This window comes from Mustela nivalis, assembly GCF_964662115.1.
Source record: "Mustela nivalis genome assembly, chromosome: 7".
Taxonomy (NCBI): domain Eukaryota; kingdom Metazoa; phylum Chordata; class Mammalia; order Carnivora; family Mustelidae; genus Mustela; species Mustela nivalis.
The window spans coordinates 6,611,396-6,629,638 of record NC_139026.1 but is presented as its reverse complement, the minus strand read 5'-3'; the positions used below and the strand labels follow the sequence as shown (position 1 = coordinate 6,629,638).

Below are 18,243 nucleotides of genomic sequence, written 5' to 3'. Positions count from 1 at the left end.
ACTGCCCTGAACAGAGAAGGATGTGGAGAAGGAAGTAGATGACATGTTGACTAAGAGTATGCTTTCCTGCAGAGGGGGGTTCTTCCTGGGATGTGCACTTTGTGGGTTAAACACTTCTGGGGTGAGAACAGGACCTCGGCTCTTCTGTTTACCATATAAATGGGACATTAACTCTGTTCTGATTTTTCTGCCTGTTTGACTCCCTGTCTCTGATCAGGTGCGAAACGAGTGCTCGAGCTTGACCAGTTTAAAGGGGAGCAGGGGAAGGAACATTTCCAAGACCTAATCGGCCATGGGTCTGACTACTCACTGAGTGAGGTGCTCTGGGTCTGCGCCAACCTCTTTAGCGATGTCCAGGTCAAGATGAGCCATAAGAGGATCATGCTGTTCACCAATGAAGATGACCCCCATGGCCTTGACAGTGCCAAAGCCAGCCGGGCCAGGACCAAAGCTGGAGATCTCCGTGACACAGGTTGGCATCTTCTGTGTTCCTTTCTGATTTTTTATTTTTATTTTTATTTTTTAAAGATTTTATTTATTTATTTGACAGAGAGATCACAAGTAGGCAGAGAGGCAGGCAGAGAAAGAGGGGGAAGCAGGCTCTCCACTGAGCAGAGAGCCCGATACAGAGCTTGATCCCAGGACCCTGAGATCATGACCTGAGCTGAAGGCAGAGGCTTTAACCCACTGAGCCACCCAGGCACCCCTGTTTTTATTTTTTAAAGCTTTTATTTTTTTGACAGAGAAAGAGGGAGAGAGTGTGCACAACCGGGGAAAACAGCAGACAGGGGAGAAGCGGGCTCCCTGGCTGAGCAGAGAGCCCCACACAGAGCTCTATCCCAGGGCCTCAGAATCATGACCTGAGCTGAAGGGAGACAGTCAGCTGACTGAGCCACGCAAGCACCCCATCCCTGTTCTTTTATTTTTATTTATTTATTTTTTAAAAATTAAAAAAAAAAAATTATTTATTTGACAGAGAGAGATCACAAGTAGGCAGAGAGAGAGTGGGAAACAGGCTCCCCACTGAGCAGAGAGCCCAGTGAGGGACTCGATCCTGGGACCCTGAGATCATAACCTGAGCCGAAGGCAGAGGCTTTAACCCACTGAGCCACCCAGGCGCCCAGCCCCATCCCTGTTCTTTTAAATCGACACTTAATCTTATTGCTTCTTTGTAGTTGATGTCAAACATTTCTTTTTTCTCCACTGAGTATGAAATGAAAGAATAAAGTGATGCTGGGGGAGACACCTATGTAACATTCCTACTGAAAATGATGAAGCCATTTGCGCGCTCTCTCTCTCTCTCTTTTTTTTTTTTAAGATTTATTTGTTTTAGAGAGACACAGAGAGTGTGTGTATGTGATCGGTGGGTGCGGGGAGGGCAGAGGGAACGAATCGCAAACAGCCCGCCTTGTGTGTGGAGCCGGACTCCAGGCTCTGGGCTTGAGCTCACGACCCTGAGATCATGACCTGAGCTGAAATCAAGAGTCAGATGCTCACCCCACAGAGCCACCCAGGCGCCCCGGGGCCGTGTGTTTTCTAAAGAGCTCTACTAGAGCGAGCTTTTCTTGTCTTTTCATGCTACCATGCATGGTGATGGTTTGAATAAGTAAGTGCTGGGGCACCTGGATGGTTCCATCAGTAAAGCATGTGACTTTTGATCTCAAGGTTGGGAGTTTGAGCCCCACGCTGGGTGTGGAGCCTATTTAAAAATAAAATTAAAATATTGAATAAGTTGCCCTTATAGCAGCTGATTCCCTTAGCGCGTCTCTAAGTCCTGAAAATGTTAATAACCCATCTAGTTCTTTACGTATTTAGGTTTAACTGAAAAAAAAATTTTTGCTTGCTGAAAGTTGTTTTCCTTGCCCCAGGTATCTTCCTGGACTTGATGCACCTGAAGAAACGTGGGGGCTTTGACATATCCTTGTTTTACCAAGATATCATCAGCACAGCCGAGGATGAGGACTTAGGGGTTCACTTTGAGGAATCCAGTAAACTGGAGGACCTGCTAAGGAAGGTCCGCGCCAAGGAGACCAAGAAGCGTGTGCTGTGCAGGTGCGCTCTGAACCTGGGCCAGCTGCCCGCAAGGGCCCTGCCCGGTTGGGAACACCCAGCTGCTTTGACAAAGCTTCCTTGGCTCCTTACCTCTGGGCGGTGCCTCACTGAAAACTCGCTTTATCTCTGCCTAGCATGTTTGCATATGTGCTTCTCTTCCTCTGGCAAGAGTGGGTAGGCTAGTTCTCCAGAAGAACACAGCTCTCCACTTCCTTGGTGTAAACAGTTGTGGCCTACTGCTGTCCTCACCTGCAGTCACTAGTATGTCGTCTGCTTGCTTCTCTGTAAATTGGGGATAACAGTAATACCTGGTCTAGAGCAAAAACTCAGGAAGTACTAGTTACTGTCATGGTGTTGCGTTATTCTGGTTTCTTACAAACTTGAAATCAACAGGAACCAGCTTGTTAAATTACCTTCTCTTTTAAAAAAATCTTATTTATTTATTTATTTAAAAGATTTTATTTATTTATTTGACAGAGAGATCATGAGTAGGCAGAGAGGCAGGCAGAGGGGAGGGAGAAGCAGGTTCCCTGCTGAGCAGAGAGCCCAATATGGAACTTGATCCCAGGACCCTAAGATCATGACTTAAGCTGAAGGCAGAGGCTTAACCCAATGAGCCAGGCGCCCCTAAATTACCTTCTCTTTTTTTTTTTTTTTTTAAGATTTTATTTATTTATTTGACAGAGAGAAATCACAAGTAGATGGAGAGGCAGGCAGAGAGAGAGAGAGAGGGAAGCAGGCTCCCTGCCAAGCAGAGAGCCCGATGCGGGACTCGATCCCAGGACCCTGAGATCATGACCCGAGCCGAAGGCAGTGGCTTAACCCACTGAGCCACCCAGGCGCCCCTAAATTACCTTCTCTTAGAGAACTTTGCCATGAGAGTCCCAAGGGCTCCCCCATGTTGCTTTCGAAAGGTTAACGTCAGGCTTTTGTTTTTGACTAGGTTCCTCAACATAGGGGAACATGACCATAGGTAGTTTTTGAGTTTTCAGGAGGTTACTGACAGTTCTGCTAGAAAACCCATGAAACGATTTCAGGGCAACCACATAGTAGCCCACTGTGAACGGCTATAGTTTGGTTGTTGCCTCTCTCCTTTGCCCCTTGGGAATGATTTCTTTTTCTTCACACAAACACGCTGGCATCTCTTCTCCCTTCCTGAAATAATGGAGTATTGTCACTGCAATTTGGAAATCTAGCACATGTTTAGGTGGGGACGGCAGAGAGGATAAAATAGTGGTTAAGTGTAGGTCCTGGGGGCGCCAGGGTGGCTCAGTGGGTTAGAGCTTCTGCCTTCAGCTCAGGGCATGATCTCAGGGTCCTGGGACCGAGCCTTACATCAGGCTCTCTGCTCAGCAGGGGGCCTGCTTCTCCCGCCCCCACCTGCCTCTCTGCCTGCTTGTGATCTCTCTCTCTCTCTGTCAAATAAGTAAATAAAATCTTTAAAAAAAAAAAAATGTAGGTTCTGGAGCCAGATTGGCTTGGATTGTAGTCCCCGCCTTCTGCTGGGCAACCTGGGGCAAGTCACGTAACTTCTCTGGACTTCTGTAGAATGGGGGCAAACATAGTCCCTCCTCATAGGACGGCTGTATTGACTAACCCAGATAGCCCAGGCAGAGTGCGTGGCATAGTGATTATTTACAAATGTTAGTATTTTCTCTCTTTCTTTTTTTTTTTTTTTAAAGATTTTATTTATTTGTCAGAGAGAGAGAGTACACACAAGCAGGCAGAGAGGCAGGCAGAGAGACACACTTGATCTTAGCCAAAAGGCCGAGAAGCGATGAGGCAGGCAGAGAGAGAGGAAGGGAAGCAGGCTCCCTGCTGAGCAAGGAGCCCGATGCGGGACTCGATCCCAGGACCCTGGGATCATGACCTGAGCCGAAGGCAGCGGCTTAACCAACTGAGCCACCCAGGCATCCCCAAATGTTAGTATTATTCTTTGGACGAATGGTTACAGGATACTTGAAAGGAGTAATAAACTGGAACTGTTTGAGAACTAATAACGCCTTAGGCCTAGAAAATGATTAATGTTCTCACTATAATCAAATAATGGAATTATGTTATCACAAGATTATTGTGTGCCAGCACTGCCCTAAGTTATTTGTTAACATACTAACTTTCATCTTTATTTTTGAAAAGATTTTATTTATTTGAGAGAGAGAGAGTACTGGCGGGGGAGCAGCAGGCAGAGGGAGAGGGGGAAGCAGATTGCCCGCTGATGAAGGAGCCCACACAGGGCTCGAGTCCAGGACCCTGGGATCAGGGCCTGAGCCGAAAGCAGACGCTAAACTGACTGAGCCACCCTGGCCCCTTATTTTTTAGAGACAGAAAGAGAACATGTGTGAGTCTGGAGGGGGAGGGGCAGAAGAACAGGAAGAGAATCTTTTTTTGTTTGTTTTTTTTTGTTTGTTTTAGAGAGAGTGTGTGGTGGGGTTGGGGGGTGGGCAGAGAGAAGCAGATTCCCCACTGAGTGTGGAACCCAGTGTACCTGACATAGGTACCTGATCTCACATCCCCTGACCCTGAGACTGTGACCTGAGCTGAAATCAGGAGTTGGACACTTAACTGACTGAGCCACCCAGGCACCCTAAAGCAATCATTATTTTTATTACAGTACACTCTTTATCATTATTTTAAGTATTTAACTATATATTCTGAAACTAATTTTTGTGATCTAGACCCTGAGATACTATTATAGCAAACTCGACTGTATTTTTTTTTTTAAAGATTTTATTTATGGGGCGCCTGGGTGGCTCAGTGGGTTAAGCCGCTGCCTTCGGCTCAGGTCATGATCTCAGGGTCCTGGGATCGAGTCCCGCATCGGGCTCTCTGCTCAGCAGGGAGCCTGCTTCCCTCTCTCTCTCTCTCTCTCTCTGCCTGCCTCTCCATCTACTTGTGATTTCTCTCTGTCAAATAAATAAAATCTTTAAAAAAAAAAAAAAGATTTTATTTATTTATTTGACAGAGAGAGAGATCACAAGTAGGCAGAGAGGCAGGCAGAGAAGGGGCAGCAGGCTCCCCACTGAGCAGAGAGCCCGTTGCGGGGCTCGATCCCAGGACCCTGGGATCATGACCTGAGCCGAAGACAGAGGCCTTAACCCACTGAGCCACCCAGGTGCTCCGCAAACTCTACTGTATTATTTAAACATGTTATATTTATATCTGAGGAATTTGGACTGTTGGGGAGAATGAAACAAGACTTGGGTACCACAAAAGAATTTTAGCTAGGAAATCATAATTTTTCAGTCCATGGCTTTTTGTTTTTCTCTCCTCCAGGTTGAAGTTTAAGCTGAGCAAAGATATAGCACTCACTGTCGGCATGTATAATATGGTCCAGAAGGCTGTCAAACCTCCTCCAGTGAGGCTTTATCGGGAAACCAATGAACCAGTGAAATCTAAGACCCGGACATTTAATGTAAATACGGGCAGTTTGCTTCTGCCTAGTGACACCAAGAGGTCTCAGGTAGGCCTGCTTTCTTACTGAATTTTGTCCCATTGAAGAGTTAACAGGGAGGGAGACAGTGATTAGCCTAACCAGTTAAATATTTTTCTGTGTACGTCTTTGTAGCTAGGCTGTTAGAACACAAAACCATTCCTGTTTGGAACTCTGGCATCTAGATCTTTTGTTTTAAAGATTTTGTTTATGTATTTGAGAGGCAGTGAGAGAGTGAGACAGAACAGGAGCAGGGGGAGGGGCAGAGGGAGAGGGAGAAGCAGACTCCATGCTGAGCAGGGAGCCCAACATGGGGCTCCATCCCAGGACCCTGAGATCATGACTTGAGCCAAAGGCAGATGCTTAACTGACTGAGCCACCCAGGCACCCCAGTAAATAAGATCTTAAAAAAAGAAAAAAAAAAAAAAGGGCGCCTGGGTGGATCAGTGGGTTAAAGCCTCTGCCTTCGGCTCAGATCATGATCTCAGGGTCCAGGGATCGAGGCCTGCATCGGGCTCTCTGCTCAGCCGGGAGCCTGCTTCCTCCTCTCTCTCTCTGCCTGCCTCTCTGCCTACCTGTAATCTCTTTCTGTCAAATAAATAAAAATCTTAAAAAAAATAAAAAAAATTAAGTAATCTCTACAGGCGACATAGGGCTTGAAGTCACAACCCCAAGATTAAGAGTTGCATGCTTTTCCAGCTGAACCAGCCAAGCACCCCAGTGTCTAAATCATTGATACTTTGACAGCTAGAGAGTTAGAACCAGCGTTTGAAAAAAAAATGGCAGTGGAAACTTTAGCCCTTGACCCCTCTGCATTCTGCTCTAACAGTCGAGTTCCTTGTTTGGGTACAGTAGTAGAAAAGGCTTTATCGATAACTAGGGAGAAGAGCTAGGGAAGATGTTAGCTGTGAAGTGAACTTTTTTTTGGGGGGGGGCAGTTGTTTTCCCCCGAACCAAATTTTTTCCTGTGCTTTGAAATGATATACACGTGCCTTTCTTAATCCGAAGGATGGACTAAGAATGCAGAACATTATCTTTCTTCGTTCTCTTACCTTTGTTCAATCTGTGGAAGGATTGGATGTCTAAAATTAAAATCAAATTACTTATCCTTTTTTTTTTTTTTTTTAAGATTTTGTCTATTTATTTGACAGAGAGGCAGGCAGAGAGGGAAGGGGAAGCAGGCTCCCCGCTGAGCAGAGAGCCCGATGTGGAGCTCGGTCCCAGGACCCTGGGATCATGACCTGAGCCCAAGGCAGAGGCTTTAAGGCACTGAGCCACCCAGGTGCCCCATGACTCATCCTTCCTAACTATGCAAAATGTGGGAAAGAATCTGAGATTTTTTGCCTAAGTTCAGGACCTAGAAGGATCAACTAAGTGACTAAAATTAATTATTATTTTGATTCAACTCATGAGATATTTTTTGGAGCACAAATCTCAAGCCGGAGTGTTTTGCCCTACTTTTGGAAGGAAAAGACTAGACATTTCCTCTTCCATTTTGGAAGTAACTAGTTACTCATGTTGGTTTATTCATAGGCAGTCGCTCTTCTGGTCATGGAGTTTCTTTCTTTTTTTCTTTTCTTTTTTGTTTTTCCAAAGATTTTATTTATTTATTTGACAGAGAGAGACACAGCGAGAGAGGGAACACAAGCAGGGGGAGTGGGAGAGGGAGAAGCAGGCTTCCTACCAAGCAGGGAGCCTGATGCAGGGTTCAATCCCATGCCCCTGGGATCATTACCTGAGCTGAAGGCAGATGCTTAACGACTGAGCCACCCAGGCACCCTATGGAGTTTCTTTCTTGATCCATTGTGCCTTCAAAAAAACTTGAGGGCTCTGTTTTATTCGTTAAACTCAAATTTGACTCTCACTAAGTTCTGTTACCAGTTGTATATCTAGGACCATAATCCAAAACTAAAGTTTGGAAGTAATACTTAATGTGTGTGTCTGCTCAGACCTACCCCAATACCTGACATAGGTCTTCTCGATCAGTAGGTGTGGTTTGAGCTTCTTTTGTGGGTCGGGGACGATGCTGAGGGTTTGGTATATGTTAACTAAGGGAAGAGATAAATGCCCGAAGAGAATGGCCCTTCAGCACCTGAGAGATGGTGGCTTAAAGCCCAATTCAGTTATATAATCTGGAGCAAGTTATCAACCATCGAGACTCAGTTCATTCATCTGTAGAGCAGTTTTTAACATCTACCAGGACACAGAAGATGAATTGCGTGACGAGTGTAAGGTGTCTGGCTGGCCCTTAGTAACTGTTCATTCCCTGTGGTAGCAGGAAGATGTCCTTGGTGAGCCATCTTCCTGTTCCTTAAAAGAAAGTTGATTTTAACTTGCTAGTGTCGTGTGGCAATCACTTTGCATCTCCACGTAGCCTGTGTATGTGGCCCTCGTGTTCCCCTTCCTGTAGAGCTATGGGAGTCGTGAGATTGTACTAGAGAAAGAGGAAACAGAAGAGCTGAAACGCTTTGATGAACCAGGTTTGATTCTCATCGGTTTCAAGCCCTTGACAATGCTGAAGAAACACCATCACCTGAGGCCCTCCCTGTTCGTGTACCCCGAGGAGTCCCTGGTGAATGGTATGTGGTGTGGACCGAGGGTAAATGCATGAGTCACAGAAGGCCGTCTTGCTTGGAGCCTGGGTAGGACATATTAAGGGGGCATTCTAAAAGTGTTTCGTGCTCAGATAAGTTGTGGAAATTTGGGACTAAACAAAGTTAAAGATGTTTCTTTAGGGCCTATAATACACTAATATGCTTTGTGAATATCCAGGGGAGGATATGGAATTAGAATTTTTAAAGCTTACTTCCTATGGAAGTCTTCCTTTGAGGCATCAGATGGAGAATTAAAAAAACAAAAACCCAGTTTCTCCCCTAGTGTTGGCAATTAAAGATGCTGTGAACTAGGTCATTGTGTTTGTGCTGTCCAGACCTAAATTCCTCTGTGCTGTAGCTAACCGGCCCCTGTATTTGACCTGGCTGGCTTTTCTTAGTAACTGGGGCTTACAGCATTAGTCTAAAGATAGTGCAAGTGAACTGATGTTAATAATTCACACTCTGAAATGGGGGTTTGAGGTATTTAACCTCTCATTGCTTTCCTTCCTCTTCCTTTCTGTGCCTCTGCTGCCCCACTTTCCTTTCAGCTTTGGGCTCATCACACTTGACCTAATGAAGTACCGTAAGCCCTTTTAAGAACATCGAAGAGAAATCGTAGGCTTGTAACCTGGGCTAGAGGGAAAAGAGGAGGAGATACCTTTGGGATGCCGACTCCGGCGATGTTTGTTTTCCAGGGAGCTCAACCCTGTTCCATGCTCTCCTCACCAAGTGTCTGGAGAAGGAGGTCATGGCCGTGTGTCGGTACACCGCCCGTCAGAACATTCCTCCTTATTTTGTGGCCTTGTTGCCACAGGAAGAGGAGCTGGATAAGCAGAAAATTCAGGTGACTCCCCCAGGTATGTGGAAGAGATCTTTTCAGTGCTTCTGAACCTTGCTCAGACTTTGGAATCCCTTATAGGATCCTAACTCAGACCTGCTCAACCAGAGTCTCCAGGAATAGGGTCTGGGAAATTTTAGGGTTTCACAGGTGAATTTGATGCAGAGCCAGGTAAAACTGCCAGATATGGTTGTGCAGTGCACGGCATGTGCAACTATGCAAGGCAGCTCTGCAGCCACCATTAAAGAATTGGCTGCATAGGGACTGTTGGCAGGTTACTGACAAAGTTTATGGCACAACTGCTGCACCTTTACTAAATGCCATTGTTAGACACCTTTGTAGTGTTTGGTGTTTGGTTTACCCTCTGCATATACTAAGGCAATGAGGTAGAGCAGAAAGACTGTGGGTTTTGAAGTCAGACTTGACTTATCCTTACGTGTGGGAAAGCTTACTTTCTCTTATTTCAGGCCCATCCCTGCCACTTGTTACCTGGCCGATTTGGGCAATTCATTTAACCTTTTGACTTACATTCCGTATCTGCAAAGATGAGAATTCTGGAACATCTTACTTTTCGGTTGTTTCCCATGTGAAACAAGTTAATAACTGAAAGTGCCTAAGACAATAAGCCACACTAATAAAAGTAAACTGTAAACTAATTCTTCAAAAATGTTATATTTGGGTTCTTTTTTTAAAAAAAGATTTTATTTATTTATTTGACAGAGATCACAAGTAGGCAGAGGCAGGCAGAGAGAGAGGAGGAAGCAGGCTCCCTGCTGAGCAGAGAGCCGGATGCGGGGCTTGATCCCAGGACCCCGGGATCATACCCTGAGCCGAAGGCAGAGGCTTTAACCTACTGAGCCACCTAGACGCCCACTGAACCATCCAGGCACCCAAAAATGTTCTGTTTGTAACCCTGGTCATCAGGGTGATGAGGAAGAGCTCTGTATGTCCATCAGTAGGCGGCTGTCTCTCAGCTCCAGATTCCCGTTACACTCGGTGCTGCTGAGGCTGATGCTCTCCAGACCAGTTTCCTCCTCCACCCCTGACTGTCAGACTGTGTCACTAGTGGGTGCTCATGGGAGCCTCGGGCAGCGGAGAGCAAAGGGACTTGTTTCTTCCTTTTGCTCAGCACTGTTGGCCTTGCCAGCAAGGGCCCTTCCCCTGGCAGCAGCCGCTGGTTCCAGTCCAGATTTTCGAGTCTCTCAGAACCTGTTACAGGAACAGCCTGATAACCTTTCCTCTTTCCCTCTAACGTGGGTTGGGGGTGTGGGAACCGAGGGGAGAGGCTGAAGCGCAGAGGCGGACCTCAGAAAGGGTGGGGGCGCTGCCCAGCTGGCTCAGGGTGTGTCAAGAAAGCCGGAGGCTGGAACCGACCGCCAGGCAGGTGAAGGGCCCTGGCGAGGAGCCATGGCGGGGGGGAGGGGGCGGCAGGGACCGGAGGGCGCGGGAAGGGGTACTCCTCCCTCCCTGTCCGCTCTGCAGGCTCCAGAGGGAATCGGCCGGGCAGATGCTCCAGGGTCACAGATCGTAGAAGGGCGAACTTGGAGTTGAGAGACAAATGACAGCTCTGTAACTGGAACCTTCCATAAAGTCAAATCTCAGGAGGCTTTTCCCCCTTCCTCAGGCTTCCAGCTCGTCTTCTTGCCCTACGCGGACGATAAGCGGAAGGTGCCCTTTACCGAGAAAGTCATGGCGAACCCAGAGCAGATAGATAAGATGAAGGCTATCGTTCAGAAGCTCCGTTTCAACTACAGGTGAGCGGTGGGTCCGTCTCAGGCTTTCTTCTGGAACCGTCTCCCGAGGTGAGAGGATTCTCTTACTCCCAGGCTGCTGCTGAGTATGGGGAGGAAGAGCGTTCAGGTTCTTTCTGTGCCCATGTCCCACCTCCTCTCCTTCGTCTTGTTTTCATACTTCCCCGGGCCTGCCTCCTCCCTGTCTCTCTCTGCCCTCTGCTTCTCGGGGCAGACAGGCACGTGGTGTTTGCCCTTATTTTATTTTTTTAAAGATTTTATTTATTTCTTTGACAGAGAGAGAGATCACAAGTAGGCGGAGGGAGGGGGGAGCAGGCTCCCCGCCGAGCAGAGAGGGGATGCTGGGCTCGATCCCAGGACTCTGGGATCATGCCCTGAGCCAAAGGCAGAGGGTTAACCCACTGAGCCACCCAGGCGCCCGGGTGTTTGCTTTTAAATTAGCTTTTGGATTCCCAAAAAACTGAAAATTGAAGAGAAAAGTTGGTTCAAGAGACAATATTCCCCGCTATTTGATTTGGGCTGTTTGCCTCAGCCAGCCCCAGGCCTGAGCTGCCTCAGTCGGGTTTATTGAATAATTTTAAATTATTTTCAGTGTTTTAATGTATTTGTGCTATTATGACTATTCCACTAGAAGTGACAGCTTCGAGAACCCGGTGCTGCAGCAACACTTCAGGAACCTGGAGGCGCTGGCTTTGGATCTCATGGAGCCCGAGCAGGTGGTGGATCTGACACGTAAGAAGGGTCGTGGCGGAGCCCCGTGGTTCTTTCCGTGGGAGCTTCTCGTAGCGCTCTCCCTCCGGACCAGAAGGGTGGCTGTGTTTCCTCGCCCCCTCTCCAGACCTAGCCTCCTTGTTGCAGCCACGTCTGAGAGATGTCCTAGAACAGTGTCAGCTGCCGCAGGGCTGATTCGGCTGCTTCTGTCATGAGAGGAAAGTGCCAGGCTTCTGAGACCTGTCTTTGAAGGAGGCCATCTCATGACTCCGTGTTGGTAAAAGTAAAAAAAAAAAAAAAATCCGTAACATTTATTGAGCGCGCACTATGTGCCAGGCACTGTTGTCTTGTGTGTCGTTGACTCATTTAACTCTTGTTACTAACTGTGAGGTAGGTGCTGCTGTCGGCCTTGGTTTCTGGAGAAGAAAGTGATGGCCCGAGGCCCCAAGTCGTGGGCGTTGGATCCAGGTTTAGAGTCTGGGGAGTCTGGCCCCGACCCCTTGCTCGGCGCCACGGTGCCCGAGAGGATCCCGCTCGTGACCCTGCGGTGGGGAGATCGGCCTGGCCCCCTCAGTCGAGCCCTAAGCTCGCTGCCCATCCCTTTCTTGATTGTGATTCTCTTACCTATTTCCCGAGAGCGCATGTGCGGTTTAGGGATGTCAGTACATGCCCAGCAGGAAACAGATGGGATTTAATGAAGGCTTTTGACGGGTTGAAAAGATCTGAACAATCCGTGCAGCCCGTTTAGCTCCCCACTTACTAATCTGTCTTACGCTAGACCAAGCATCCCAGCTGGGAGAGCCAGTGCCCCCCGTGCAGGGGTGGGACTGTGAGCCGGATCTGGCTAGAGGGCAAGGCTGGGGTGATGTGGCCCATCTTCTTGGTGGCCTTGAGGTGACTCAGGAAGTAAGCAGCCTGCTCTCCAGCAAGGGGGTGAAAGACGTGGGCTTTGGAAACGGCCGATACAGATTTGAATCCCAGGTCTGCCACGTACCAGCTCGAGTAGGCTTGGGATCTCATTCATCTCCCTGAAACTCAGTTTCTTCATAGGGAAGATGGGGACAGTGGGATGTTCCTGTAAGGGATTAAGCACATCTCGATCGCAAGGCTCAGAAGTGCTCAGGACACAGCAGTCCCCCATTCCTCCGCAGCATTCTTAGAGCCCTTTCAGCTGTGCTCATGTTTCCTCTAACTGCCCCGCTGTCGGTGTTCTGGTCTGCTCCCCCAGCCTCCAGCGCCTCTCACTTCCCCTCACTTCCACGACTCCCAAGCCTGTGTCCGCAGCCCTGTCCTTTCTGCTCGGCTCTGGCCCAGACCGCAGCCGCCCTGCCCAGCAGCCATCATGCCCTGGGACCCAGCTCTCCTACCGCTCAGACATCCCACAGCTTTGACTCTGTGCCCTTTTGTGTTCTTTATTCGCTTCTAATCTGGAGTGTCTCTGCTTCCCTCTGGCACAGTGATAGTGGTTTTCTCTCCATAAATCACTTACTGAAGACTTATGATTGTTTTGTCGCTTTCTCCATTTGGCTTTGGGATGCCGCGCTGTCTTGGTTTTTCTCCTGGGCCCACAGTGACCCAGGATTCCATTGCTGGGTCTGCTTCCCTTTTTCTTCCTCCAGCCATGGGAGCACTCTAGATGACCTTGGGCCCCATCTTTCTCTGTCAACTTCACGTCTCCCGAAGTGGCCTCCGCAGGCTACTCCAGTGGTTCTGAGGGCGCTCCTCAGACCAGCAGCACTGGCATCGTCTGGAAACTTGTCAGAATTCCACTCTTGAGTCCTTTCCCAAGACCCAGCAATCTGTGTTTACAGTAAGCCTTCCAGGTGATCTGAGACATTCCCCCACCTCTAGCCTGCTCGTTCTCAACATTGGCCGTACAACAGGATCGTCTGGGGGACTTAAAAAACATCTGCCTCGTTAGGCCTCACTTGAAGACCAGTTAAATCAGAATCTCTGGGGGGAAGGGTTTGGGCATCAGTGGTTGTTTTTTTGTTTTTTGTTTTTTTTATTTGACACAGAGAGATCACAAGTAGGCAGAGAGGCAGGCGGGGGGCGAGGGAAGCAGGCTCACCGCTGAGCAGAGAGCCCGATGCAGGGCTTGATGTCAGGACCCTGAGACCATGACCTGAGCCAAAGGCAGAGGCCCAACCAACTGAGCCACCCAGGCACCCAAAGATTTATTTTATTTTATTATATTTATTATTATTATTATTTTGTTGTTGTTGTTATTTGACAGAGCGTACAAGTAGGCAGAGAGGCAGGCAGAGAGAGGGGGGGAAGCATTATCAGTGTTTTTAAAAGTCCTTAGCTGGGGCGCCTGGGCAGCTTAGTGGGTTAAGCAACTATCTTCGGCTCAGGTCATGATCCCAGGGTCCTGGGATCGAGCCCCACGTCAGGCTCCCTGCTCAGTGGGAAGCTCGTTTCTCCCTTTCCCTCTGCTGTTCCCCCTGCTTGTGCTCTTTCTGTCTGTCTCTCTCAGATCCTTAAAAAGAAGTTCTAGGTGGTTCCCAGGCTGAGAACCAGAGTTCTCACAGATCCTTGTGTAGTCTGGGACACGGGGCTTCTGACTTGGCCAGTTTGTCTGTGACGTCGGGCCAGGAGCTCCCCTCAGTACTTAGCAAACGTGGCCTGAGGAGATGATGAGGCACGATCTCGTGTTTGCCCTTGATGTGACACAGCTGACATCACAAGCTCCACAAACCATCTCTAATGGTAAGGTAACACCAGTACTGTCTTTCCCCCAGAGCGATCTTGCTCCTTTGTAGCGGTGTTGGGGAGGCCCCTGCCCTCCCAGCCAGCCACCACCTCCGCCCGCTGCCCCCACACCTCACGTTCCATCTGTGTGTCCGTCAGTTCTGCAGCTTCTAAGGTTTAGGCCCTGCTCCCCCTCTTCGGTCTCCCCCTCATTGGGTTCATACTTCACACACAGCTCCAGGGGAATCTTTTTTTTTTTTTTTTTAAAGATTTTATTTATTTATTTGACAGACAGAGATCACAAGCAGGCAGAGAGGCAGGCAGAGAGAGAGGAGGAAGCAGGCTCCCCGCCGAGCAGAGAGCCCGATGTGGGACTCGACCCCAGGACCTGAGATCATGACCTGAGCCGAAGGCAGCGGCCCAACCCACTGAGCCACCCAGGCGCCCCTGGGGGAATCTTTCTAAAATGCTAGTGGGATCCTGTCGCCGCCCTGCCCATACTCCTTCAGAGTTTCCCCCCTGTTCTCAGGATAATGTCAAAGCCCCGGGCAGGCATTCAAGGCTTCCATGACTTCGCCATGACTGTCTTTCCGGCCTCCTCGCTGGTCCTCCCCTCCTGACCTGCCTTCAAGCTGTATGTCATCTTCTTGCCCCTATGCCTTCTGCTTGGAATAGTATCTGCCTGAGGAGGAACACTCAGCTTTCTAGAACCAGCCGTGAGAGTCGTTCCTGACCCCTCCCGTGTTCCAGTGTTTCTCATTTGGTCCCTTCATGGCATTGCCACCTGCTGCATTTCTGTTTTCACCACCTCCTTACCCTGACCAGACTGTAAGCCCACTGCGGGTGCGGACTTTCGTTTGAAACCCCACAATCCAGCCCTGTTCGTGACTCTTACCACTGCCAGCTCTGTGGCCTTGAACAAGTCCTTCAACCTCTTGGCTTTCCTCTATAAAATGGGGAGACACATGTACCTACCCTCTAGAGGATTAAATTAAAAAACAAATTTAAAGTATGTAGAAGGGTGCCTGGCTGTAGTAAGTGCTCATTAAATGCGGTTGTTACAAGGTTCATGGAGAGAGGCTTCATGAACGTAGTCATGGCCAGATCAGGTGGCTCCTGGACCCTTCCTGACTCCCCCTGACCCCAGCGGTCAGGTACTTTCTCCTCTGGTCCCCGTAGGCTTGGAACTGGACAAAAGCCAGGGCTGGTAACTCACCTGGCCACTTTTCCTGTGTTTGTATTTTCTAGTGCCTAAAATTGAAGCAATAGACAAAAGACTGGGTTTCCTGGTGAGTGAGTTTAAGGAGCTTGTCTACCCACCGGATTACAATCCTGAAGGAAAAGTTTCCAAGAGGAAGCAAGGTGAGGAGCTGGGTTATTTTTTAAAGTTGCCTTTATGGTCCTATCACAGAGGGTCATGTCCCTTCGGAAATTTCCATACAGGCCTACGCATTTCACACAAACATGTATTTCTATTCACATTGTTTCCTAGTCTATTTTGTTACGTAGCTTCATACGGTGGGTACGTCACTGGATAGATGTTCACAGTTTATTCAGCTGAAGGGTAATGCCATTCAGCTTTTCTTGATGGATATGCTGCAGTGAACATGAACCCTTGTTGCGTTCCGGTGTGAGTGGACCCACCACTTACCCAGGATAAACTCCCAGCGGTGGTATTGCTGGGTCAAGGTGTCGCCATTTAAAATTCTGATCGGGGGACGCCTGGGTGGCTCAGTTGGTTAAGCAGCTGCCTTCGGCTCAGGTCATGATCCCAGGATCCTGGGATCGAGTCCCGCATGCGGCTCCTTGCTCGGCGGGGAGCCTGCTTTTCCCTCTGCCTCTGCCTGCCTCTCTGTCTGCCTGTGCTCATTCGCTCTCTCTCCCTCTGTCTCTGACAAATAAATAAAATCTTAAAAAAAAAAAATAAATAAGTAAATAAAATTCTGATTGGGGGGCACCTGGGTGGCTCAGTGGGTTGAAGTCTCTGCCTTCGGCTCGGGTCATGTTCCCAGGGTCCTGGGATCGAGCCCTGCATCGAGCTCTGCTCAGCGGGGAGCCTGCTTTCCTTTCTCTCTCTCTGCCTGCCTCTCTGCCTACTTGTGATCGCTGTCTGTCAAATAGATAAATAAAATATTTAAAAAAAAAAACATAAAAATAAAATTCTGATCGGAATTGCCAGTTGGCCTCCGAAAAAGTGATGCAGTTTATACCCTGTTCAAGAAAGGGTGTGTGGAAAAAAAAAAAAGAAAGAAAGAAAGAAAGGGTGTGTGTATTTCCCTATATTTCTCACCAGAACTGGACCTGATACACTATTTCTTTTTTTCACAAAGAATACTAGAGGGAAAACTATATCCTGTGTTCATTTGCAATTCTCTAGTTAGGAATGAAATCTAGTTTTGTTTTGTTTTTTCAATTTTAATTAAAATTTTTTTTTTTTTTTTTTTTTTTTTTTTTTTTTTTAATTTTAAATAAACTCCATGCCTAGTGTGGAGCTCAGTGCAGGGCTTGAACTCATGACCTGGAGATCAAGACCTGCGCTGAGATCAAGAATCGGACACTTAACTGACTGAGCCACCCAGACATCCCAGATGAGATGTGGTTTTCTTGGACTTCTTATTTCTGTGAACTTCCAGGGATTGGCTCTAACCATTTTTTCTGCTGGACTATCCTTTTTCTTACCACTAGACCCCAAATACTCTTCACTGTGACTCTCACCGTTTTCAGGGCAGCGTGTTGTGAGTTCCTCGGCATGTGACAATAGTTCTGGCTTAGGCTATAATTTGGGGGCTGTTTGTGGTCTAGTAAAGCCAAGTGGGGGCCTTGCTTGCCTAGCAGCCCTACAAGGAAGTGGAGTGGTGAGAGCCTAGGTTGGTGGCCAGGGAGCGTGTTCTCTCTGCATCCGAAGGAACTCGTATAGTGCCTGTGTGAACTGCTGTCCTCGCTCCTCACACCTGTGCACACCTTTGTGATGTACGCGTTGGTCCACCGCCCTGCGCACTTTGAGATCACCTAGCATGATGTCTAAGTCCTTTACACAGCCCTTGGTAAGTGCTTTTTGAATGAAGGAAGGAGCGAATGACTTACTCAGAGTGAACACCAATTTTGGGTAAATTGTGGCACTTAAACTACTTTGAACTCCCTTCTTGGTGTGGGACTTTATGCTTAAATGAAGCTGCTTTATCAAAACACCCTCCAGGGGCGACTCGGTGGTGCAGTTGGTTAACCATCCAAATCTTGGGTTCAGCTCAGGTCCTGATGTTGGGCTTATGGGATCGAGCCCCATGCTGGGCTCAGTGTGGAGTCTGCTTAGGACTCTCTCCCTTTCACTCTGCCCTTCCCTCCCGCATCTCTCTCCCTCTTAGATAAGTAAATCTGAAAAAAAAAAAAAAAAAAAAAAAAAAAAAAAAAAAAAAACCTCAGAAAAACCACCCTTCCGTGGTGTTCTAGGTGGACATCACAGCCTTATGGAAAATGGTTAACTGCAGCCCAGATCATAGGAGGGTCCCTGTGCAGTGCAGCTGGGATGCTGCTGGTGGCATTAACAGTCACTCCCTCCTGACCTTTTCCCCCAGATGATGAAGGTTCTGGAAGCAAAAGGCCCAAGATGCAGTTATCTGAAGAGGATCTGAAGGCCCACGTGAGCAAGGGCACGCTGGGTAAGCTCACTGTGCCCGTGCTGAAGGAAGCCTGCAGGGTGTATGGGTTGAGGGGCGGATTAAAGAAGCAGGAGCTGCTGGACGCACTTACTAAGCGCTTCCAGAACTGACCAGCCAGCCAGCCCCCTCCTTCTGCACTCTAGCCAGGCTGCCTAGTTTTGTTCTCGAGTTGAAACCGGTTTCTCCTGAGCCAGGAAGAGTCTGCCTGTTATAAGCCAAGGACTTTACATTTATGAGATGTTCCGTTGCCATGGAAACAGCATGGCCACCTCACTTTGCTTTGCTTTATTGTCTGAATAAAGAGCCTTAACTTTGTACTATATACTGTTCTTCAGTGTGATGCAGAAGCATGTGTCTGCCTCACCTCCAAAGATCACTTGCCTTTGGCTTGTTAGCTTAATGTTCTCTCCCATTAGGAACATATCATCATCATAACGGAAGCAAATCTCAGTGAAGGCAGGGGGCAGTGTGACAGTTAAGGGCAGGTTGATATACTTGAGGGATGACAAGCCCCAGC

General features: G+C 48.2%; 1 protein-coding gene across 9 annotated transcripts in view; it reads left to right on the top strand.

The window, feature by feature from the left end:
- Positions 1 to 18,243, top strand: part of XRCC6 (X-ray repair cross complementing 6) — a 36,638-nt gene that overhangs the window by 7,812 nt on the left and 10,583 nt on the right. For 5 of the 9 annotated variants that reach the window (XM_082739997.1, XM_082739999.1, XM_082740002.1 and 2 more), the window contains 9 exons: positions 218 to 472; positions 1,869 to 2,052; positions 5,326 to 5,512; positions 7,893 to 8,061; positions 8,772 to 8,933; positions 10,539 to 10,668; positions 11,297 to 11,397; positions 15,319 to 15,432; positions 17,643 to 18,048. In XM_082739997.1, coding sequence (XP_082596123.1) covers positions 218 to 472; positions 1,869 to 2,052; positions 5,326 to 5,512; positions 7,893 to 8,061; positions 8,772 to 8,933; positions 10,539 to 10,668; positions 11,297 to 11,397; positions 15,319 to 15,432; positions 17,643 to 17,836 — 1,496 coding nt within the window. In that variant the 3' untranslated portion in view covers positions 17,837 to 18,048. Of the gene's footprint in view, positions 1 to 217; positions 473 to 1,868; positions 2,053 to 5,325; positions 5,513 to 7,892; positions 8,062 to 8,771; positions 8,934 to 10,538; positions 10,669 to 11,296; positions 11,398 to 15,318; positions 15,433 to 17,642; positions 18,049 to 18,243 lie in introns of those variants that run through there. The other 4 variants (XR_014314052.1, XM_082739998.1, XR_014314053.1 and 1 more) reach the window with 3 other exon arrangements.